The sequence below is a fragment of the Ranitomeya variabilis genome, chromosome 1 (genome assembly GCF_051348905.1).
Source record: "Ranitomeya variabilis isolate aRanVar5 chromosome 1, aRanVar5.hap1, whole genome shotgun sequence".
Lineage (NCBI taxonomy): Eukaryota > Metazoa > Chordata > Amphibia > Anura > Dendrobatidae > Ranitomeya > Ranitomeya variabilis.
Window position 1 is genome coordinate 1,037,053,038 of NC_135232.1, and position 26,564 is coordinate 1,037,079,601.

Here is a 26,564-nt window from a genome sequence, read left to right on the forward strand (position 1 = left end):
TGGAGTATGTATGATGGGTATATGGGCACGGGACTATGGGATGGAGGATGTGCATGATAGGTATATGGACATGGGACTATGGGATGGAGGATGTGCATGATGGGTATATGGACATGGGACTATGGGATGGAGGATGTGCATGATGGGTATATGGACATGGGACTATGGGATGGAGGATGTGCATGATGGGTATATGGACATGGGACTATGGGATGGAGGATGTGCATGATGGGTATATGGGCACGGGACTATGGGAAGGAGTATGTGTGATGGGTATATGGGCACGGGACTATGGGAAGGAGGATATGTATGATGGGTATATGGGCACGGGACTATGGGAAGGAGGATATGTATGATGGGTATATGAGCACGAGACTATGGAATGGAGGATGTGTATGATGGGTATATGGACATGGGACTATGGGAATGGAGTATGTATGATGGGTATATGGGCACGGGACTATGGGATGGAGTATGTGTGATGGGTATATAGGCACGGGACTATGGGATGGAGTATGTGTGATGGGAATATGGGTACAGGACTATGGGATGGAGTATGTGTGATGAGAATATGGGCATGGGACTATAGGATGGAGTATGTGTGATGGGTATATGGGCACGGGACTATGGGATGGAGTATGTGTGATGGGTATATGGGCACGGGACTATGGGATGGAGTATGTGTGATGGGTATATGGGCACGGGACTATGGGATGGAGGATATATAAGATGGGTACATGGACATGGGACTATGGGAGGAAGGATGTGTATGATGGGTATATGGAAATGGGACTATGGGATGGAGGATGTGCATGATGGGTATATGGGCATGGGACTATGGGATGGAGGATGTGCATGATGGGTATATGGACATGGGACTATGGGATGGAGGATATGTATGATGGGTATATGGACATGGGACTATGGGATGGAGGATGTGTATGATGGGTATATGGACATGCTACTATGGGATGGAGGATGTGCATGATGGGTATATGGGCATGGGACTATGGGATGGAGGATGTGTATGATGGGTATATGGACATGGGACTATGGGATGGAGGATGTGCATGATGGGTATATGGAAATGGGACTAAGGGATGGAGGATGTGCATGATGGGTATATGGGCACGGGACTATGGGATGGAGTATGTGTGATGGGTATATGGGCATGGGACTATGGGAAGGAGGATATGTATGATGGGTATATGAGCACGAGACTATGGAATGGAGGATGTGTATGATGGATATATGGACATGGGACTATGGGATGGAGGATGTGCATGATGAGTATATGAGCACGAGACTATGGAATGGAGGATGTGTATGATGGGTATATGGACATGGGACTATGGGATGGAGTATGTATGATGGGTATATGGGCACGGGACTATGGGATGGAGTATGTGTGATGGGTATATTGGGCTTGGGACTATGGGATGGAGTATGTGTGATGGGTATATGGGCACGGGACTATGGGATGGAGTATATGTGATGGGTATATGGGCACGGGACTATGGGATGGAGGACATATATGATGGGTTTATGAGCACAAGACTATGGGATGGAGGGTATGTATAATAGGTATATGGACATGGGACTATGGGATGGAGGATGTGTATGATGGGTATATGGACATGGGACTATGGGATGGAGGATGTGCATGATGGGTATATGGGCATGGGACTATGGGATGGAGGATGTGTATGATGGGTATATGGACATGGGACAATGGGATGGAGTATGTATGATGGGTATATGGGCACGGGACTATGGGATGGAGGATGTGCATGATAGGTATATGGACATGGGACTATGGGATGGAGGATGTGCATGATGGGTATATGGACATGGGACTATGGGATGGAGGATGTGCATGATGGGTATATGGACATGGGACTATGGGATGGAGGATGTGCATGATGGGTATATGGACATGGGACTATGGGATGGAGGATGTGCATGATGGGTATATGGGCACGGGACTATGGGAAGGAGTATGTGTGATGGGTATATGGGCACGGGACTATGGGAAGGAGGATATGTATGATGGGTATATGGGCACGGGACTATGGGAAGGAGGATATGTATGATGGGTATATGAGCACGAGACTATGGAATGGAGGATGTGTATGATGGGTATATGGACATGGGACTATGGGAATGGAGTATGTATGATGGGTATATGGGCACGGGACTATGGGATGGAGTATGTGTGATGGGTATATAGGCACGGGACTATGGGATGGAGTATGTGTGATGGGAATATGGGTACAGGACTATGGGATGGAGTATGTGTGATGAGAATATGGGCATGGGACTATAGGATGGAGTATGTGTGATGGGTATATGGGCACGGGACTATGGGATGGAGTATGTGTGATGGGTATATGGGCACGGGACTATGGGATGGAGTATGTGTGATGGGTATATGGGCACGGGACTATGGGATGGAGGATATATAAGATGGGTACATGGACATGGGACTATGGGAGGAAGGATGTGTATGATGGGTATATGGAAATGGGACTATGGGATGGAGGATGTGCATGATGGGTATATGGGCATGGGACTATGGGATGGAGGATGTGCATGATGGGTATATGGACATGGGACTATGGGATGGAGGATATGTATGATGGGTATATGGACATGGGACTATGGGATGGAGGATGTGTATGATGGGTATATGGACATGCTACTATGGGATGGAGGATGTGCATGATGGGTATATGGGCATGGGACTATGGGATGGAGGATGTGTATGATGGGTATATGGACATGGGACTATGGGATGGAGGATGTGCATGATGGGTATATGGAAATGGGACTAAGGGATGGAGGATGTGCATGATGGGTATATGGGCACGGGACTATGGGATGGAGTATGTGTGATGGGTATATGGGCATGGGACTATGGGAAGGAGGATATGTATGATGTGTATATGAGCACGAGACTATGGAATGGAGGATGTGTATGATGGATATATGGACATGGGACTATGGGATGGAGGATGTGCATGATGGGTATATGAGCACGAGACTATGGAATGGAGGATGTGTATGATGGGTATATGGACATGGGACTATGGGATGGAGTATGTATGATGGGTATATGGGCACGGGACTATGGGATGGAGTATGTGTGATGGGTATATTGGGCTTGGGACTATGGGATGGAGTATGTGTGATGGGTATATGGGCACGGGACTATGGGATGGAGTATATGTGATGGGTATATGGGCACGGGACTATGGGATGGAGGACATATATGATGGGTTTATGAGCACAAGACTATGGGATGGAGGATATGTATAATAGGTATATGGACATGGGACTATGGGATGGAGGATGTGTATGATGGGTATATGGACATGGGACTATGGGATGGAGGATGTGCATGATGGGTATATGGGCATGGGACTATGGGATGGAGGATGTGTATGATGGGTATATGGACATGGGACAATGGGATGGAGGACGTGCATGATGGGTATATGGACATGGGACTATGGGATGGAGGATGTGCATGATGGGTATATGGACATGGGACTATGGGATGGAGGATGTGCATGATGGGTAAATGGACATGGGACTATGGGATGGAGGATGTGCATGATGGGTATATGGACATGGGACTATGGGATGGAGGATATGTATGATAGGTATATGGACATGGGACTATGGGATGGAGGATGTGCATGATGGGTATATGGGCACGGGACTATGGGATGGAGTATGTGTGATGGGTATATGGGCATGGGACTATGGGAAGGAGGATATGTATGATGGGTATATGAGCACGAGACTATGGAATGGAGGATGTGTATGATGGATATATGGACCTGGGACTATGGGATGGAGGATGTGCATGATGGGTATATGAGCACGAGACTATGGGATGGAGGATGTGTATGATGGATATATGGACATGGGACTATGGGATGGAGGATGTGCATGATGGGTATATGGGCATGGGACTATGGGATGGAGGATGTGTATGATGAGTATATGGGCATAGGGCTATGGAATGGAGTATGTGTGATGGGTATATGGACATGGGACTATGGGATGGAGGATGTGTATGATGGATATATGGACATGGGACTATGGAATGGAGGATGTGCATGATGGGTATATGGGCACGGGACTATGGGATGGAGGATGTGTATGATGAGTATATGGGCATAGGGCTATGGAATTGAGTATGTGTGATGGGTATATGGGCACGGGACTATGGGATAGAGGATGTGTATGATGGGTATATGGGCATGGGACTATGGGATGGAGGATATGTATGATGGGTATATGGGCACAGGACTATGGGATGGAGGATATGTATAATGGGCATATGGGCACGGGACTATGGGACGGAGGATATGTATAATATTAGTTACTATGCCCGGGCAACGCCGGGCTCTTCAGCTAGTTGTCTATAAGACTGCAGTGCAGCACTCGGCTATTCCTGGTAATCCCACAGACAATGAATAGAACTGAGGCCGAGCATGCGCAGCTCCTCAATATTCATTGTCTATAACACTGCAGTGCAGACAATGAATAGAACTGAGGCCGAGCATGTGCATCTCCACTCCATTAATTTTTTATAAGACTGCAGTGCAGCGCTCGGCTATTACTGGTAGTCTCATAGACATTGAGTAGAACTGAGGCTGAGCATGCACAGCTCCTCTCCATTCATTGTCTATAAGATTGCAGTGCAACGCTTGGCTACTATTGGTAATCCCATGGACAATTAGTAGAACTGAGGCCAAGTAAGCACGGCTCCTGTCCATTCATTGACTCTAAAACTGCAGTGCAGCGTTCGGCTATTACTGGTAGTCTCATAGTCAAAAAAACAATTCTGTAAAAAAACAATTCTCAAAATACAATGTCAGAATTGCTTCTTTTTTTCTCTGCAATTTTCCAGCAATTATTTCTACTCTTTTCCAATACTCTACATTGTAAAATGAATGGCGTCATTCAAAAGTACAACTTGTCCTGCAAAAAAAAAACAAGCCCTCATAAATAAATGAGAACTGAGAAAAAAAAAAAAAGTTGTGGCTCTTTGGAAGAAGGGGAGGAAAAGACGAAAAAGCAATAAAAGGAAATTGGCCATCTTGGAATTGGGTTAAAGCCTCGAAGCGATGATATTGTGGTAATAACTCTTTAACAGTGAGAATAATTTGGTTAGTAACAATGTAATCTAATATTCTGTCCAAAGTTCTCTCAGGCATCCGAACAGTAACTATTCAGAAGGAAGGACATCTAGGCCATTGATGAGAAGCTGATGAATATGACAATGACTGTACCGGAGGATGAGGACACAGGCGGCCACAAGGGAATAGGCCAGGAGGGTCCCAATGGACATCATGTCAACCAGAGCTTTCAGGTCAAATAGAAAGGCCATTATCGCTGTAAGAAAAAAAAAAGATATATTTTAGGTCTAGTTATACAAAAGCATGACAAGATTAGTCGTAAGCATATAATGTAAAGCTGTGACATGTAAAATGAAGGGACAGCGCTTTTATCCCAAAACGTCTTGCAATATAGCTATTTAAAGCTCTAAGAAACTTCAGTCCACCTCCAGGATCAGAGAAGCAGATGTCTATGCCAATGGTGACTGGAACGCTGCATGTTCCTTTTATATCATTTACTATCGGTAAGACGGTGCTAATCCCATGTTTTGTCACTTCATCTATTTAAGACCTTTTTTTTTCTACGCCAATACTATCCTATAATTGAAAAACCCCCTATCTTACCAAATGGAAACATTGTCTAGCCTAAAGAACAAAATGCATGCAAATTGTATCTCTCTGACTCCAACCCAAAAATGACTCAATTCTGTCAAGGATTTTATATGCATAAATCACCATGCGATGTTTCTATGTGTAGAAGGAAATACTTCTTGTGAATCAGCAGTTATATATACAGTGGGGAAAATAAGTATTTGATACACTGACTATTTTGCCACTTTTCCCACCTACAAAGAATGGAGAGGTCTGTAATTTTTTTATCATAGGTACACTTCAACTGTGAGAGACAGAATCTAAGAATAAAAAAAACAAACCAGAAAATAACATTGTAAGATTTTTACATAATTAAATCGCATTTTATTGCATGAAAAAAGTATTTGATCACCTACCAACTAGCAGGAATTCTGGCTCTCACAGACCTGTTAGTTTTTCTTTAAGAATCTCTCCTACTCTGCACTCATTACCTGTATTAATTCAACACAACACAAGTTGACTGTCAATCTTCCTCAGTCTGGGGCTCCATGCAAGATCTTGCCTTGTAGGGTAAAGATGATTCTGAGAAAGGTCAGGAATGAGCCCAGAACTACATGAGAGGACCTGGTCAATGACCTGAAAAGAGCTGGGACCACAGTCTCAAACATTACTGTTAGTAACACACTACGCCATCATGGATTAAAATCCTGCAGGGCAAGCTAGGTCCCCTACTCACACCAGCACATGTCCAGGCATGGGAGAAGGTCATATGGTCAGATGAGACCAAAATAGAACTTTTTGGTATCAACTCCACTCCCTGTATTTCTTGGAAGAAAAAAGATGAGTGCAATAGCAAGAACAACATCCCAATCATGAAGCATGTTGGGGGAAACATGCACTGCATTGAAGGGAGAATGGATGGGGTAATATATCACAAAATTTTGGCCAACAACCTCCTTCCCTCAGTAAGAGCATTGAAGATGGGTTGTGGCTGGGTCTTCCAGCATGACAATGACCCAAAAAACACAGCCAGAGCAACTAAGGAGTGGCTCCGTAAGAAGCATTTCAAGGTCCTGGAGCTAGTGTCCAGTCCTGAACCAAGTAGAAAATCTTTGGAGGAAGCTGAAAGTGAATTTTGCCCAGTGAGTGCCCCAAAACCTAAAAGATCTGGAGAAGATGTGTATGGAGGAGTGGGCAAAAATCCCTGCTGCAGTGTGTACAAACTTGGTCAAGAACTACAGGAAACGTTTGACCTCTGTATTTGCAAACAAAGGTTTCTGTACCAAATATTAAGTTCGGTTATTCTATTGTATCAAATACTTGTTTCATGCAATAAAATGCAAATTAATTATGTAAAAATCATACAATCTGATTTTCTGGAATTTTTTTTTCAGATTCTGTCACAGTTGTAGTGTACCTACAATAAAATTACAGACCTCTACATTATTTGTAGGTGGGAAATTTTTCAAAATCAGCAGTGTATCAAATACTTATTTTCCCCACTGTATATATGCATATAGTATATACTGTATGTACACTGATCGTCATTGATTTAAAGCTAGAGATGAGTGAATTGATTTGTTGCCGAGTTGATTTGATGCTAATTTTATGAAATTCACAGGTCCCAGCAAATTTTGCAAATTGATCAGTGCGAATCACCCAAAAAAATGCCCACCCCCATCTTCCACATTGCAGAAGATTGCATCAGGCATAAAAGGCTCACATGACCTCAGGCGCCACAATGTGGTCCTCTGCATAATGTCTTGCAGCTATCACATCAAATGGCATAACGTAGCTAATCAGAGGGACTATCATGTCACATATAAAAGCCTATGCAAGGAATGCAGGAGCTATTTTAGGCCCCCTTCACATGTCTGCAGAATTCCAGTACCGGAAAAAATAAAAGGTACCGGTGTCATCAATTTGCAATCTGTGTGCCATCTGTTTTTTTACAGTATGGTTTAAGGAAAACTAATTCCAAAGCATCTCCTATACTTTTCAATGTTAAACACGTACAGCACCCGGATGGCACATGGATGACAAAAGGATACCATTTATGTACTGTACATGTTTTATACAGACCCCTAGACTTGTATTTGCCCTTGTCATTTATGCTGCCAGGTACTGAAGTATATAGTATACAGCTGCACTCGTAGAGGTTCTTTCCAAATATGTGTGTTTATTAATTTGCACAAAAGTTCACCACAGTGATAAAAGACAGTAAATGAAAAAATGTTTTCCAAGCAATTTCTTAATGTTTCGACCTGAGCCTGGCTTTTTCTAAAATTTGCAAGTTTTGAGTTGTAGTAAGTGTACGCTGGGAATGAGCTGGCATCTCGTATAAGACCATAGGCTTCAGATGAAAGGAGACGTAAGGAAGTGCATTGGTGGTAGTGGGTTGCCTGGTAGCGCCAATGTGGCATCTAAGCAGTGTAACCTGCGTTCACTGGGAACTTTTGTGCAAACTAATAAACACACATATTTGGAAAGAACCTCTACGAGTGCAGCTAGTAAAAAACGGACATGTGAGCAGCACCATAGATTATAATGGGTATGTGTGGCATCTGTGAATAAAATGGATGAGACACGTTCATGTGAAGGAGGCCTAAGGGTGATATAGAACAGTGAGGGTACAACAGAGCTCACAGCTCAGCAAGAGAGTTTGGAAGAGAAAGCCCTAAAACATTGAAGAAAAACTCAAGACTATCAGTTCCACATCTCTCTTATATGTAAATGAGCCGTTAAGATCTACGGGCCGGACACTGATCTCCCTGAGAACCTGCCTCCAGAGATTATTATGAAAGGGGACATTACCAGTGTGAGACATGTAACTAACACTGTGACAAGCTGAACTAATCTCTGTCTCATAAATATGTTAGTAGCTGCAGCTCTTACAGCTCTGCTGTATTGCAACAATACTGCCACCCTGGCTGCCTGTGAGATGGAAGCTGAGAGGAACCTGCAGATGTGTCAGGTATAGTCACACACAGCTCTACAGTGAGATCAGGAGAGCAGAGAGCAGCCATTACATGTCTCACTGGTAATGCCCTCTTCTAATTAAAATAAGCTCTGGAAGGGAAGTTTCAGGAAGATCTATGCCCGGCTCGTAGATCTTAACAGCTCATTTAATCATGCAGATACCAAGACATCTTATTCAGCTTCCTAGGACCCATGTGCCCATATAGACAGAGTAGGAGGGTTTCTCCTACTGACAGATCCCCTTTAATCTCAGAGCAGCATAATACAGGGCAAGAGAGCCTGATTTCAAGGATGTGTTATTAGGCAGTGTGCTGTAGTTTTGATACACTCAGTGTTTTATCAGCAGAAGATTATTACTATCGGACTAGGTCTCCAGTGCCAGGCAGTCCAGCTAATCTGTACAGCCACACCCCCACCACTGATTGGCAGCTTGCTGACAATTTACAGTGTACACAGGGAGCTGCCAATCAGCAGTGTGGGCGGGGTTATACACAGCTCAACTAATCTATACAGCCACACCCCCACCACTGATTGGCAGCTTGCTGACAATTTACAGTGTACACAGGGAGCTGCCAATCAGCAGTGTGGGCGGGGTTATACACAGCTCAACTAATCTATACAGCCACACCCCCACCACTGATTGGCAGCTTGCTGACAATTTACAGTGTACACAGGGAGCTGCTAATCAGCAGTGTGGGCGGGGTTATACACAGCTCAGCATTCTCATTACTGTTACATTTACAGCAGAAACAGCAAGGATTCTATCAAAACTACAGCGAGCATCACAGAAAGTGACACATCATTGCAATCAGGCTCTCTGCCCCTACATCATGCTGCTCTCAGATTACATAGCAAAACCTGTTGACAGATTCCCTTTACTGCTACAGTATAGTTGATCAGTGTATATACAGTGTATCTATAAACGATTCCTTTTTTCTGCAACATCTGTGGTTACTCTTTGTGTTCTTCAACTTTAAAATAAAAAGGCAAACATAGCATGTTACATATAACAATGATTATTATCACATATAATAATATACACACATATACAAACTTGCAGCTTTCAACATTTCAGGTAACTCTCCTAAATGTCAACACACCTATGGGCTTCCACTTATTGCCAGCCATATACATTGGGATATACTAAAATATTTAAAGGGACTGATGGCAAAGTGTGACTATCCAACTGTGCCCACTATCAGGAGAGCGTACATGGCAGTGCACATGTGCTCTGCGGACCCCCACTATGGCTGACTTCACACAAGAAAAAAATGTCTAGATTATCTACATCAGGGCTACTCAAACTTTAGGTTCTCATCAAGAGTAACACAGCTGCTGTATGCCTATTAGTTGAGGTCCATCCCTAAATCAAAGATGCAGCTACTGAAAAGGCTGTGCAGCATATGATCACTTCTGATCCTAGCTGGGAGCATTTCAACATGGAGAACTCCACACTGCACTAGGGAGAAAACGGACAATGTTCCTTTATTAATGAGTCTCCATTCCAAATTAGTCAATCTGCCGATACTTAAATAAGGAAATAGAGACTACAGAAGTAATGAAGTAGTGGGTCTCTTTATTGAATGGAACCAGTCAGCAGCTTATTGCTATATAATCTGAAAGCAGCATGATGTAGCGACAGAGACCCTGGTTCCAGTGATGAGTCACTTATTGGTCTGCTTGGTGGTTTTGATAAAATCACTATTATATCTACTGTATATCTAGCGGTTCTCTGAATGCTGAGCTTTATCTAGCCCCACCCACGCCACTGATTGGCAGCTTTCCATGTGCACTGTATATTGGCATAAAGCTGCCAATCAGTGGGGGGGCGGGGTTACATAGAGCCAGAGGGCTACATGGCATGAGGCGGCTAGTCCTCTAATGATAATCTCCTGCTGATACTGATTTTATTGAAACTACAACACACAGCCTAGTAAGTAACACATCCCTGGAAACAAGCTCTCTGCCCCTACAACATGCTGTTCTCATATTAATTAGCAAAAAACAACCAACAATTTTCCTATAAATTGATATTCCCAACATGGATATTAATCACATAGGACAAGTCATAAAGATCTGATCGCTGAGACCCTCATGATCACTACAATGGGGCTCCTGATCCCCAAATTCTTCCTAGACACTACATTAGTAGGAGAAATTGAGCGCTGGTCATGCATGAACTCCTCTGCTCCATTTAAAAGGAACCTGACAGCTGATACATGCTGCTCGATCCATGGGCAAAATGTATCTCACACTGGCTACAAGATTTCAGCCAGGTATATTTGACTCTGACATGCTGTCGCTTCTCCCCAATGGCTCTCGCTAAGTGACAGGTCTCTGCCTGAATATGTTATATCGATCCAAGACTTCTCCCGAGTTGCACCAATCCTCTGGAATGCTCTACCCCAAGAAATTAGGGCTAACCATAACTTACACAGATTAAGGCGCTCTCTAAAAACACATCTGTTTAAGGTGGCCTATCACCTTCCCTAATTGAAGTCCTTTTACATATAGCCCAATCACTATTTCTTTGAATATTACTCTCCAACCAAATCCGCCGCACCCAAAAGCACTACAAACATTGGCTGGTGACTACCTCATGCAACCTTTGTCTATTCCCTATTTCCTAAAGATGGCTGGATCATCATAGTAAATAAGCCCCTGTACTTTGTGTCTCCCCCACCTCACTGTAGATTGTAAGCTCTTACAAGCAGGGTCGTCATTATTTTCACTTTAAATTATTGTATTATCTTTAACCTTGTTACCAATGACTGTTGTATATGAACCTCTGAATTGTAAAGCGCTGCAGAATATGTTGGCACTATATAAATAAAGATTATTATTATTATTATAAGGAGAGCCTTGTTACTCAAGGAGAGCCGGTGGGGAGAAACTGCCGGGGACCTGCCTGTCCGACTAGTCTCCTGTGCGACTTTTAAAGCATGTTCTTCTCTGAAACTCCCCAAAATTTCACACATACCTGGCTAAAATCATGCAGCGAGATAGATGCTGCTTGCGGATCGGGCAGCATACATGGGCTGTCATGTTCCCTTTAGTTTTGAGCCAACAGGAAGAGACATACAGGTGCTTCTCACTAAATTAGAATATCGTCAAAAAGTTAATTTATTTCAGTTCTTCAAAACAAAAAATAAAACTCATATAATATATAGAGCCATTACAAACTCCTTGTGGAGTATGTCAATGACTGCCTTCTGGACATCTGTCAAATCAGCAGTCTTCCCCATGATTGTTGAGCCTACGGTAACAGACTAAGGGACCTTTTCAAACACTTAGGAAGCCTTTGCAGGTGTTTTTTGTTAATTATTCTAATTTACTGAGATAATGACTTTTGGTTTTTCATTGGCTGTAAGCCATAATCATCAACATTAACAGAAATAAACACTTAAAATCGATCACTCTGTTTGTAATGACTCTGTATAATACTGTATATGAGATTCACTTTTTGTATTGAAGAAGTGAAATAAATTAACTTTTTGATAACATTCTAATTTAGTGAGAAGAACCTGTATCTGCAGCTCTGTTAATATCACATTTGTGCTTTAAAGCTGTCACTATACTATTTTGATCATTATTGCTATTGTTGCAGTTGGGAAAGGCTGTAGAATTTGAGATCTACAATTTCATGTGTGAAAACTTGCAATGAAACGAGAAGCTTTGACACTAAACACCATCCTTGCTGGATGTGCTGGGTTGGTAGCTTCAACAATTGCAGGGAAAATTCACTGTTATGGGACTTCTTAGCTGGCAGAAAGGTGAAGATCCACAGAGCGACTCAAGGAGAGATGGAAATGATGACAGCAAATGTGTTACATTCTACAAGTTTGTGAATAAAGTAAATATGGCTGACCTCTCCACATACTGGACCTCGGCAATGACAGGCAAAATGATGAGTTGGGTACTTTGAAGAAATTCATCTTGAACGTCACATGAGCAAGTATTATAAACTGTGGCTCCTTATACTTCTGATGAGACCAGAAAGTCTCCAGGATTCCCATAATAAGAACATATATATGTGCCGTGGATGCGTACTTTTGCCCTTTATGGCGGAGGTCTAGTAGGGCAATCAGTTTGTGGGCAGAACTAAGGACCAAAAAATTTGTGATGCCATAAATGTCATGGTTCAGTCCACATCATGCTTGCCTCTTCAGAGTAGGTCTATTGTAATATTAATCCATGTAATACATGCATACACGATACAAATGAAATAAGGGAAGAGAGAAGCAGCGATGATTATTTCAGTTCTAAAAATGTGCAATTTAGATGATCGTTTTCCCTTTACAATTAAGGCAGTATCTCACCCACGACTTCCATGCAGAGAAAGACACGAAGAAGATGCCACTGATAAACCTGCATGCAAACCACCACGAGCCATTTTCCATAAATCTGCTATTGCACATCTTACCAGAGATCGCACCAGCTGTCAGTGTGGCAGCAACTGGCGACTGCCGCGCGCTCACGTTGGAAAGAAATCTAAATAGTAAACCGTCTCTTGCCATGGCAAACAGAATTCGGGGGAGAGGAAACATAGAGCCCAGCAGGCTAGAATAGAAAAATGATGGAAGTTGAAAAGCTGCTTTTTGCGCTAAAGAACTACACGGGTGTAAAGTCAGCAAGCCCAAAGTGAGATGGTGTGAAGAAAGCATGAAATCCTCTACCATTGACCACCACAGGATCACTGCGATCACAAGCGTCAACAATCAATCTTTTCACTACGTGTGGTTTTCAAGGGCACATGGTTCAATTTCTCTTCATGACAAAAGAATAAAGTAAACTTCAAGAGTGGAATTAGGATATGAAATGGATATCGACAAACTTAACAAAGAAACTGCGATGTCACCATTAATACAATGTACGCTAACATGCTACCATTGGTTGGCGCCATTTATTCCTGAGCGATCTCACCTGCCACTGCACCAGACGAGAGGGTGGCAATTACAGGGGTCTTCGTCCTTGGACTGATCTGAGCTAGAGATTTGAAAAGCAACCCATCGTCCGCCATAGCATAGATTACACGAGGCATTGGGAAAATGGATCCGAGTAGACTGAATAAAGATCAAACACATGCAATACAGCAAAACACCGGTCATGCAAGATTGTAAGAGAGAAAGGAATTGGCAATTACAGTCAAAAAGCCACCACCATAGCATATAAAGCCCTGAAAATACAAAGAATTAATAGGGCTGGTAGCCTGGAGTGTTAACAATAGACCTGCACCCAAAATAATAGGATTATTTTCTGGTAACATTTTGCAGTAAAACATTAAAGCTGTGAGTTTTTTGCACATTTGAAAAGCTAAACACATTGACAAGCATGCGGCGGGCACACTGAATATTTTTGACCATTTAGAACAAAATGTTACTTTTGGTTCTTAAAGCAAACGTGCCACCAGATTTTGCAATATAAACTATATACATTATTACATATATAATTTAGCCCTGATGAGGCTGTTGTACTTAATTTGAATATCCATACCAGAATGGCTGTACTGTATAATCCCTTCTGCAAGTTTAAACTTCCATCCATCTAGGCTTCTTTTATCCTCAGTGTCACTCCTCCCTGCTGCTTTTGAAACCTCACACTGCTCAGTATAAGCTGCAGCTGTTATTAAGGTTGTGCAGGTGGAGGCTGAATACACTTGGACTAATGAGCTGTCTCACTCTTTAGCTAGACTCGAAAAATGCTCATTTTATTATTACGATTCGACAGCCATTCTGACATTATTTTTCAAAATTAAGTACAACACTCTCATCAAGTATATGAGATCTGTTTAATTGGGTTGACCACTTTCTCTTGCCAACACAGCTTTCCTCACAAAGTGACCATACAATGGCGGCTGATGGAGGAGCTTATGACCAGACCTGTCCATTAGCCTCCTCCAATAGGAAAGCTGCTTTCCCACCTGAGGTGTTGATGGACTGATCTGGTCACATGCGCTACCATGAGCCGATATTTTGAGGACAAAAGTGCTGGTCACTTTTGTAAGGAAAACTGCTATCTCCATTAAATAAATCTCATAGACCTTATAAGACTGTTGTAATACTTTTAATAGTGCATGAAGTTTACATTATAAAATGTGGTGACAGATCTGCCTTAAAGATGTTCTCCACTTTTTTTTTTAGGAAAAATCTTATTAATACTGCAGGTCGAGTTGAGGATTGATGTAAGGTGGCTTCTGCCAAGTTACTTTTGCCATCTCAAAATAAATTAAAGGATAAAGTGTTGACCCTTCAAAAATGCTGAGGGTGCTATATAGGAGAGGTGTAGTCTATTTGTATGGTTTAAGCAAGCGTGTGAATAAAAAGGCATAAATGTAAACATCTGGATCCGGAAAGGGCTTACTGGGCGGCCCTAATGCTGAAATGCTCTTGGGTCTCTGAAGCAAGCATTTCACAACCTGTTATGCTGTATCATTCAACCAGGAGCCTGCTATAGTCATCATATAAGAGCACAGAGGAGGGGTCATGGACTGCTTACTAAAGAAAGTTGAGAACACTATAAAAATTTTCTGCTGCTAAAGGCCCAACAATATACTTAAAGGGGTATTCTCAAGTTGTCTCTTGAGCATCTCACAGCTCTGCAGTCTCCTTACTTCCTGGCTGTTGTCGGTGGGGGGCGGGTGTGCCACACTGAGTGACAGCTCTGGTCAGGAGCTCCTTCTTGAAACAACACATTAAGATATGTTAGTGTTAAGGCCCCGTCACACATAGCGATTTACCAACGATCACGACCAGCGATACGACCTGGCCGTGATCGTTGGTAAGTCGTTGTGTGGTCGCTGGGGAGCTGTCACACAGACAGCTCTCTCCAGCGACCAACGATCAGGGGAACGACTTCGGCATCGTTGAAACTGTCTTCAACGATGCCGAAGTCCCCCTGCAGCACCCGGGTAACCAGGGTAAACATCGGGTTACTAAGCGCGGCCCTGCGCTTAGTAACCCGATGTTTACCCTGGTTACCAGTGAAGACATCGCTGGATCGGTGTCACACACACACCGATTCAGCGATGTCAGCGGGACCTCAACGACCAAAAAAAGGTCCAGGCCATTCCGACACGACCAGCGATCTCGCAGCAGGGGCCGGGTCGCTGGTACGTGTCACACATAGCGAGATAGCTACTGAGGTCGCTGTTGCGTCACAAAACTTGTGACTCAGCAGCGATCTCGCTAGCGATCTCGCTATGTGTGACGGGGCCTTTGGTTCTGAAGTCTACTTTGCTATCACTATATTTACACAGAAAGATAACGGGGCATTTGAACAAGCAGAAAGTTCAGGGAAGTGAATGGCATGATTAAGAGAACTGCTCTGGAAGCTGCTCTGCCCATGCTGGGAGATTGTGATTATTCAGGACGGATAAGAGCTCTTTTAAGAAGCTTATAGGAAGACTAGATTGTGGCCCGATTCTAACGCATCGGGTATTCTAGAATATGCATGTCCCCGTAGTATATGGACAATGATGATTCCAGAATTCGCGGCAGACTGTGCCCGTCGCTGATTGGTCGAGGCAACCTTTATGACATCATCGTCGCCATGGCAACCATTATGACATCTACGTCGATACTGTGCCCGTCGCTGATTGGTCGAGGCCCAGGCGGCCTCGACCAATCAGAGATGCGGGATTTCCAGGACAGACAGAAAAACCCTTAGACAATTATATATATAGATGAGCAACTAACTGCTATATAGAACTCAAAAGGCTGGTGAGAGATGACTGGGATGTTAGGAGTTAACTCCTCTACTGGAATGTAACTACTGTGCAAAATCAACCAGGCTCTGGTGGGCAAGCTACTTGGAAAAAAGCTGTACACTATGTAAGGTAAAAACTCAGCATAAGAATGCAAACAAATTGAATAAGCAGGTCAATTGCAAACTTGCTCATTTTCACGCTGTCTAGCAAACTAAAGCAATTTCATTACATGAGTATACCCCTTTAAAGTTAACCCATTGGCAGCATTTTAGAGGTGCAACCAGAAGTAATGTAGTAGCTGTCAATATTTAATAATTAAAATGATACCTATAACTCCCTGATCCATTGCTTCACTGCAGAGAAATCCATACTATTATCCATATGTAAAATAGACTGCAAGCGCGCTGGGCATTGCACTTGCATTCCATGGCTCCTCTTCAGTTCTGCCCCTGAAGCGATGGCCGGGGGACCACCACGGTGCAGGAAGACTACTGTACACAAGATGAGGTGCAAACAACAAAGGTTAGATTTATTGGGAAACAGGAAATGGAAAGGACAAGGAAGGTGCAAACAGGGGTTTACAATAACAAAAGATAATGCACATGAGTCAATTTGTCTGTAAATAGCACAGTGCTTAAGCAATTGCAAACTCAGAATCTATCTCACAAGCAACTTTACACAATAAAACATATATCGTTGCTACTCTGCATATATTCTCCCTGGCCTTTACTACGCAGGCCGCACGGCTACCGTGCTCTAACTACTGAAACCTGTACTAGGCCCTAACTAGTGCACCAGACAGGAACAGACTCACGGTGATGTTGGGGACACAGGTCCAGTCCCAGGGGGCCCCCGAAGTCCTAAACGGTGGTGCGCACGGATTTCTGTCGGCTCTGTAAAGCGTGGTCTTTCTTTGCTCCTGGAAACCGTAAGTCCCCTTTTCAGTATCTTCGTGGCTTCACCAACCAGCGCAGAACAGCCACCCTTCGCTGTAACCGGGAAAGTCTATTTAACAATCGCAGTTCGTCTCAAGCAGTGTAGTCTTTCTTGCAGCCAACGATTCTTCCTTCCAGGCAGAACAGCTCACAGTTCTCTCTGTTCCCTCTCAAAAAACTTCTTCTTCCTCTCGCTGCTCAGCTCCACCCACTCTCCACAGCACCGACCAGTTCAAAGCAAAAACAAGAGTAGGGGAGAACAGTAGAACATACCATCACATCAGACAAGGGGATGCAGCCTCTTAAAGTGACAGCGTGTTTCTTATTATCCATACCAGCACCACCCTCTTACATGCCTCCCTTCTTAATGATGGTCGTCCTCGGCCATCACAGCTTCATGGTAAAAGTGTAATGGAGGAGGCAACAAAGGTATATAAACAGACAGAGCACACTGTTCTACATATCGGACTGGTGGAACCCCTGCATTAGACCTCTGGGATCTCCGAAGCTCTTGGCTGTCAGGCAAGGCTTGACTATCTTCCAGAGTAACATTTGTTGCAGGGGACATTGTGCGCTCTTGTCTGGTCTCATCCTCACATGGCGGTACTGGTACATCCATGAGATTACCGCCTCGGGGCGGCTGAGGACCCCCTACTGTGTCAGGGACGGTCCACCACTCATCCTCGATTTGGACATCAGGCATGACAGATTCAGGAAGTGGAGTAGCACCTCCAGGCAACAATGGCACAGAACAGACCTCAGACCGGCAAGGCCGCAGCATATTTCTGTGAAGTACTCTAGGGGTGGATGACCCATCTTCAATCTGTACCTTGTAGACAGGGCCGTTAGCATACACTCGCTCGATAACCTTGTACGGCTGTACTTCCCATCTCTCACTTAGTTTTCCCTTAGGGCGTCTCTCTCTGACCAATACCCGGTCTCCAGGTTGAAGCGGTAACTCTTGAGTCGGTTTGCGGGCCGTATGTTCTTTTCCTTTGCAGTTGCTGACCCGCCAACCGCCGTATCGTTTGCAAACGTTGCCGATGCTCTTTCACCCATGAGGTGACATTTCGCTCCATCAGCTCCTCTGGCTGTTCCAGATTCAGCTCAATGATCTCTCGTCCAGCTCTTCCAAACAACAGTAGATAGGGGGTATAACCCGTGGTGGAGTGGACCCGATTGTTGTAGGTCCAGACCAATTCCGGCAGATAGTCTGGCCAACACACCTTCTTATCCTCCTCCAATGTTCTCAGCATCTGAAGCAAGGTTCTGTTAAAGCGTTCGCAAGCTCCATTGCCTTGAGGATGGTAAGGGGTGATCCGGGACAGCTCGATGCCATACATGCGATACAATTCTTCCATCACCTTGCCTTGGAAACACGCGCCTTGGTCGGAGTGGATGCGCTTTGGGCACCCATACACCCGGATGAAGTCTTGGCAGATGGCTCGCGCTGCCGATTCCGCAGTCTGGTCTCTAGTCGGAGTTACTACTGCGAACTTAGAAAAATGATCGGTCATCACCAAACAATATTGCGGCCCCCGGGCCGAGTGTCCCACGAGGAGATAGTCGATCATCAAGACTTCCAATGGCTCCTTAGTTTGTATGGTCTGGATGGGTGCCCTCTGTTCAGTACTCTTAATGAGGTCACATACTCGACACTGCCGGCAAACCTCTTCCACCACAAGCTCCAACCAAGGACAATAGACATGCCGCTGCAACCATTGGTAGGTCTTTGTGGAGCCAAAGTGCGCTCCGAATTCATGGGCTTCTTTAGCTATTTCTGGAGCCATTCTTCCTGGGATGACCACTTGCCACCTTACTTCCATATCTTTTGGCTGTTGTTTCTTACGATATAGTACTGACTCTCGCACTTCCAGTCTATCCCACTGGTGCAACACACTCCTCATTTCAGAGTCCAGATTATCTCTCTCTTGTTTGACAGGCTTCTGCTTTTGCGTTACCCACCATTTTATCTGTCTCAGCCCTTCGTCTTCATCCTAAATGTGCCCCCATTCTTCATTGGTTCTTCCCAGGGACCGAGGTAATGCGCAGGCCTCCCTTCTTGACTGGGCCACAACCATCGGGGGCTTGAACTTATTAAAGTCTGGGGTTTCCTCCTCTTCGAGTTGTTCGTCAAGATCCCCCACTGGAGTCTCCACAGGCACTCTGGACAGCCCATCCGCATTTGCGTTTTCAGTAGCAGAGCGATAGCGGATAGTAAAGTCGAACTTGGCCAGGCGAGCCATCCATCGTTGTTCTAAGGCCCCCAGTTTAGCATTCTCAAGGTGGGCCAGGGGATTATTGTCTGTTCGAACTTGAATTTTTGTACCTGTCAGGAAGCCTGCAAACTTTTCTGTCATGGCCCACACCAGAGCCAGGAGCTCTAACCGGAAGGAGCTGTAATTGTGAGGGTTTCTTTCGCTGTCTCGCAGGGACCTGCTAGCATACCCGATGACTCTCTCATGTCCATCCTGTATCTGAGAAAGTACTGCACCGAGTCCATGTAGGCTACCATCGGTGTACAACAGGAACGGTTGATCGAAGTCTGCGTAGGCCAAAATCGGGGCCGAAGTAAGGGCATTCTTTATAGCCTGGAAGGCCTCGTGTTGTCCATGTGCCCAGGGGATGCGCTGGGTCTTCGGCACTCCAGCGGTCCCCCTCAGCAACTCATTGAGAGGACCGGCCACCTTCGCGAAGTCTTTAACAAACCGACGGTAGTACCCCGCGAGTCCCAGGAAGGCCTGGAGTTCTCTCACTGTTTGAGGGACTGGCCACTTCTGGATAGCAGCCACTTTTTCTGGCGAGGGTAGAACTCCATCTTGTGACACAATGTGACCTAGGTACTCGATCTCCCTCTTGAAGAGGTGGCATTTCTTTGGCTTCAACTTCAGGTTATGAGCACGCAATCTTCCGAGTACCTGTCCAAGCCGGGCAAGGTGGTCTTCGAAAGAGGATGAAAACACAATGATGCCATCCAGATAGATCAAGGTAGCCTCGAAATTTAAATCTCCCAAACACTTTTCCATCAGCCGTTGAAAGGTGCCTGGAGCATTGGAGAGCCCGAAGGGCATCCGGTTAAACTCGAACAGTCCCATAGGGAGGATGAAGGCAGTTTTCTCTCTGTCTTTCTCTGCCACGGCTACTTGCCAATATCCGCTTGCTAGGTCCAGGGTGGAGAAGTGCTTGGCTTTCCCCAACGCTGTCAAGGATTCTTCGATGCGGGGCAACGGATACGAGTCTCGAGCAGTGCAGGCATTGAGTTTTCTGTAATCTACACAGAACCGGATGGTCCCGTCCTTTTTCTTGACGAGCACCACCGGGGCTGCCCAAGGGCTCTGACTACTCTGCACCACTCCAGAATCCAGCATCTGCCTCAGTAATGTTTTCACCTCTTGGTACATTTTGGGCGGGATCTGCCGGTATCGTTCTCGAATTGGACGAGCTTCCCCAGTCGGGATCTCATGCGTGATGGCTTCAGTACAGCCGAAATCTTCGGCATGACGGGCGAATGCGGTCTGATTCTTCCACAGCATAGTTTCTATCGCTTGCACACGCTCAGGGCCCATAGCCTTCACATCCACTTCCATTTGCTCAAGGATGACCCGTCCACTCCACTCCGGGGATGGTGTCTCTTCGTCTTCCGCAGCAACTGCTAGGGTCCACCCCACGCCTTCTTTCGGTGATAAAGACATCTCCTTCTGACTCACCACTTCACCCTTATGCAGGTACACCAGGGCCAGATCTGTCCCTCGTGGCAAGGCGACCTCCCTGGGGCTCACATTCAAAGCTCTTATGGGGACATGTCCTCGCTGGACCACAGCTATCGTACGAGCTATCATGACTTCTTGATCCACTCCTCTGCCTACCACAGGCTGAACAACCACTTCCAACCCATCAAGGTTGCGGTGAGTCCCCACTGGAAGGTACACTATAGTTTCTTGCTCGGGAGGTAGGATTACAGGTTCTTTCCCAGGAGCCCGGATGACCCCTACCGTCTGATAAGATGGCACACTCTTCTGCGTCCCACAGACGCGGATCAGTCGTTGAAGGGCTTCTTGAGTAGGCTTATGTGGGGTAGCCTTCTTCCAATATCCAGGTCCCCGTTTGGTAAACATAATCTGATCGAGTTCGCGTAGGATATTCATTCCCAGTACTACAGGCACATCTTTCTTGACAGGCTCAGGGACTAGTAGGATCCCTTTTCTTCCAACTGCTTGTCCACAAATTCGAATATTCATCCACACGACCCCTGTGACCGGAATCGGCTGTTGGTTGGCAGCAAACAAGCGAATCAATGTCTCTTTTTCTGGCTTGGCCAGGTTCTGGAAATGCTGCTTGAAGTACGCTTCTGACATCGTTGTCACTTGGGACCCGGTATCTACCAGGCAATCCACCAGAATTCCTTCAAATTCAGCCCGTAGGATGGGGCTCCCAGCAATCAAGTGTTCATTATGATATGGAGCGGCCTCTCTTCTCGCCTCCCCCGCAGAGTGCCGCACTACCGCGGGGGTTGGTAGTTTAACGGCGGCCTCCACTGGCCTTGGGTATAGTTCCGACAGTCTCTGGCAAGGTGCCCCCGTTTTCCACACTCCCAGCATTGAATGCCTCCCCCTCGCCGAGGAGTACTTCGAGCCTGTCCTCGTGCCGCCGATGCCTGACGGGAGGGGGCTTGTTCCCACTGATCCCTTGTCGATCGGGCCAAAGGATGATTGCATGAGTATGGTGGGTCAGTCTCTTGTAGTTCCCCCACTCTCCGCTCCATCTGGGTCAGTTTCTCTTGCACGTTAACAAGGGACCGCTGCAAGTCTTGCACTACCTGGACCAGCACTTCTTGATGGTTTGAGTCCCCTCTGGAATTGGTGCCCTGGACACGCATCACTCCAGACGCATAGCTTTCTTCTTTACTTCGGGCCACTGTTTCCGCCAGGACTTGATGAAACGTAAGGGCTGGATCTGCCCGGACCCGTTCTGACAGTGCTTGCCTCAAGGATGTGCTGTGTAGTCCCAAAATGAATTGCTCTCGGAGTATCCGGTCTTTAGAGCCCATGCTGCCAAATCCATCTGCCTCCTTTCTCTGCACCTCTTCGAACACTTCTTGCAGTGCTGTTGCATACTGAGAAATTCCTTCTTCTTCCCGCTGCAGCCTAGAGAAAAATTTGGCGCGAAGATGCCCCGCGCTAGCAGTCTCGCCGTAGATCTCTTCCAGGAACTTCACTAGCTCCTTCAGGGTACTGCCGGTGAGTTCTGATTGTAGGCAGATATTTCTGCGGGCTTCCCCATCTAGGGCAGTTAAAGCAATGTCCACTTCGAGGTCTGAGCTTATGTTATAAATCTTCAGGGTGCATTGCAGCCGGGACACCCAGTCGGACAGTGGCATATTCTTGTCGTCAAACTTTGGGAGCACACTAAATATGGTGCCCATAGGGAGTGTCCTTGCAGGGGTTCCACCAATGCCCACATCATCCCCATTAATGTTAACATTCCCGCCATTGCTGTCTGCTGCCTCCATCTTGATGACAGTACCCTGCTCGCAGCGCCACTTGAAGCGATGGCCGGGGGACCACCACGGTGCAGGAAGACTACTGTACACAAGATGAGGTGCAAACAACAAAGGTTAGATTTATTGGGAAACAGAAAATGGAAAGGACAAGGAAGGTGCAAACAGGAATTTACAATAGCAAAAGATAATGCACATGAGTCGACTTGCCTGTAAATAGCACAGTGCTTAAGCAATTGCAAACTCAGAATCTATCTCACAAACAACTTTACACAATAAAACATATATCGTTGCTACTCTGCATATATTCTCCCTGGCCTTTACTACGCAGGCCGCACGGCTACCGTGCTCTAACTACTGAAACCTGTACTAGGCCCTAACTGGTGCACCAGACAGGAACAGACTCACGGTGATGTTGGGGACACAGGTCCAGTCCCAGGGGTCCCCGAAGTCCTAAACGGTGGTGCGCACGGATTTCTGTCGGCTCTGTAAAGCGTGGTCTTTCTTTGCTCCTGGAAACCGTAAGTCCCCTTTTCAGTATCTTCGTGGCTTCACCAACCAGCGCAGAACAGCCACCCTTCGCTGTAACCGGGAAAGTCTATTTAACAATCGCAGTTCCTCTCAAGCTGTGTAGTCTTTCTTGCAGCCAACGATTCTTCCTTGCAGGCAGAACAGCTCACAGTTCTCTCTGTTCCCTCTCAAAAAACTTCTTCTTCCTCTCGCTGCTCAGCTCCACCCACTCTCCACAGCACCGACCAGTTCAAAGCAAAAACAAGAGTAGGGGAGAACAGTAGAACATACCATCACATCAGACAAGGGGATGCAGCCTCTTAAAGTGACAGCGTGTTTCTTATTATCCATACCAGCACCACCCTCTTACACCTCACTTGACGCTTGACTGTTTAATTGGCAGTGGAGACTGTTGTCTGTAGATAATGTCACAGACAACGCACTCTATCTCTGATGACAATCATCCGGGAAAGGCACCAGATGGGGGGAACTGAAGAGATGACGAGTGTGACACTTGTCACGTTTCACGGCCAAGCCATGAATCGGGATAGTCAAGAAATCCAAAGTCAGAAGCCAGGAGGGTACGTCATAAACAGAAGGAAGAGACAAAAGCGTGGTCAGGTAACGTTCCAAGGTCAGAATACCATAGGATAGCAGATCAGAGCAGATGGGGTTACACAGACAGATGGTCAGAATGAAGTCCAAGGTCAGGCAACAAAAGATCAACATACAGAACTTGAGGCACAGAGGAAACAAACCCCACTAGTTTGTCAGAGGTCTGGAAGAAAGAGCTCAGTTAAATAGCCTGGTAATCACCTGGGATAATGAACACTTGGAGCCAGCCGACGCCTCCCAGTCTCACATTGGTTAGTCGAGCTGTCAATCAACACACTGACAGCTTAGCACGCCCCTGTACCAGATTAGATGGCTGAGCTATCAATCAAAGTACTGACAGCTTCAGCCCGCCCCTGTACCAGATTGGACGGCTGAGCTGTCAGTAACTGCATCCCAAACACACTGAGGGGTAGAACCGTGACAACGTGGACCATCAGTGCACTTGCAACACCCAGCGCACTAGCAGTCTAAATTACATATATATATAAAAGTATTGATTACTCTACCATAAAGCAACGGATTGGAATGACATAGGTAGTATTGTAATTGTGAACACTTACCTATATATCACCACCTTTGATTGCCCCCTAAAACACTGCTGACAGGTTCCCTTTAAACACATTTACGCCTCTCCTATGTAGCACTGACAGCAGTTATTAGGGGTTAGAACTGCTGACAGACGTCGTTAAAGCCAAGGCATATTTATCACTAAACATGAGAGGAGGCTTAGCCGGATGGGACCTAAACCTGTCTCTGCCTCCGACTTCTGCAGTTACCATATTTTTGTAAAAGTGGATTTAAGTGGAGAACCTCTCTAGTATCCCCAACAGGTCATGATTTAAAGTCTCAATCACTGGGAAAAGATCCAGTGGTTTCTATGGGTTGTCCATCAAATCTATTTCAAGGCCAAATAGTAACATACTCACTAAAAGATGGTAATCTACCAGTAACACTGGTCTAGTGAGCAAGATTGTGAAATCTGATAATAGGTTTATGTTTAGAGGAGTCCTCCAAATATGAAAAGTTGGGAATTAGAGGCCAAACCTTCACAATGCATGATGAGGAGCACACGTGGTAAGAACATTTGACCATGTGGCCAAAGCATTTAGTAAAAGACATCATGTCATACGCTGCACTGAAAGCAGAATTTATTGGGATTTATTGCTATTGTTATGGCAGAAGCCCAGTCAGGGAGAAGTGTGCATTATAGATGGTACTTCTGCCATGGCGGCAGACATTGAGGGCCGCCTAATGTATGCCCAATGCACAAACTACAATGGAAATAGAAGGTTAATGTTCTTATAATACTCAACATGATTCCCATGCCTTAAAGGGGTTGTCCCACAAACAAATGAATAGAGCAACAAACAAAGCTGTTACCTCCCTGAGTCCAGCGTTGTCACATCATCAGCACTCATAACTGGTGCAGCCAATCACAGCAGCTCCTACCATCGGCAGAGCCTCCGAGTGCTGTGATTGGCTGCAGAGGATTTGATCGCTATAGACGTGACGTCACCTTTGCAGCCAATTAATAAAGACTTGAGCTGCAGCGGAGAGGCAGGGCTGGATCTGGGGAGGGTGAGTAATAGCTATGTTTGTTATTTTAAACATATGTAACCTTATGATGATAACATTTTAAAGGGACATCCATTTTAGTCATTGAGTACAACGACCCACTAGACTATTAAACCAACGAGAGAGCAAAGATTTACTTCAATAAAATGTGAAGAAAATATAGCGTTAAGTAGGAAATAAAAGTATAATGATTGCCCTCTTTTGAAAAATTATAATTTGGATTTTTGAAAAAGTAATATTATTAGAATCCCAAAGGGCCCAACCTATGAAACCTGTACCGATCCTAATAATGAAGGGGCAGCAGCACTGCACCCCTTTCAGAGTTTTCCATCTCTGTAGGGTCATACCGGTCGCCTGCTGCAGTAGGCGCTCTATTCAGTAAATGCGCCATCTACATTTCAGAGAAAAACTGTAAAGAGGATGCACCGCTGTAGCAGAATGGGTGGGGGTCCCATAGATCAACCCTCATCATTAGGAGATGGCAATATGCCATCACTTACTAAGGTGGCAATACCCATTTAAAGATCTACAGTGGGTACGGAAAGTATTCAGACCCCTTTACATTTTTCACTCTTTGTTTCATTGCAGCCATTTGGTAAATTCAAAAAAGTTCATTTTTTTCTCATTAATGTACACTCTGCACCCCATCTTGACTGAAAAACAAATGTAGTAATTTTTGCAAATTTATTAAAAAAGAAAAACTGAAATATTACATGGTCATAAGTATTCAGACCCTTTGCTCAGTATTGAGTAGAAGCACCCGTTTGAGCTAGTACAGCCATGAGTCTTCTTGGGAATGATGCCACAAGTTTTTCACATCTGGATTTGGGGATCCTCTGCCATTCTTCCTTGCAGATCCTCTCCAGTTCTGTCAGGTTGGATGGTGAACGTTGGTAGACAGCCATTTTCAGGTCTCTCCAGAGCTGTTCTGAAGCCACTCCTATGTTATTTTAGCTGTGTGCTTAGGGTCATTATCTTGTTGGAAGGTGAACCTTCGGCCAAGTCTGAGGTCCAGAGCACTCTGG

At 45.2% G+C, this 26,564-nt stretch overlaps 1 protein-coding gene across 7 annotated transcripts in view; it reads right to left on the bottom strand.

Annotated features, from left to right (window-relative positions):
• SLC7A2 (solute carrier family 7 member 2) overlaps positions 1 to 26,564 on the bottom strand; it is a 177,127-nt gene that overhangs the window by 15,586 nt on the left and 134,977 nt on the right. For 4 of the 7 annotated variants that reach the window (XM_077279676.1, XM_077279678.1, XM_077279677.1 and 1 more), the window contains exons 7-8: positions 13,626 to 13,765; positions 5,307 to 5,409 (exon numbers count right to left, since the gene is read on the bottom strand). In XM_077279676.1, coding sequence (XP_077135791.1) covers positions 5,307 to 5,409; positions 13,626 to 13,765 — 243 coding nt within the window. Of the gene's footprint in view, positions 1 to 5,306; positions 5,410 to 13,125; positions 13,263 to 13,625; positions 13,766 to 26,564 lie in introns of all 7 variants that reach the window. The other 3 variants (XM_077279680.1, XM_077279683.1, XM_077279682.1) reach the window with 1 other exon arrangement.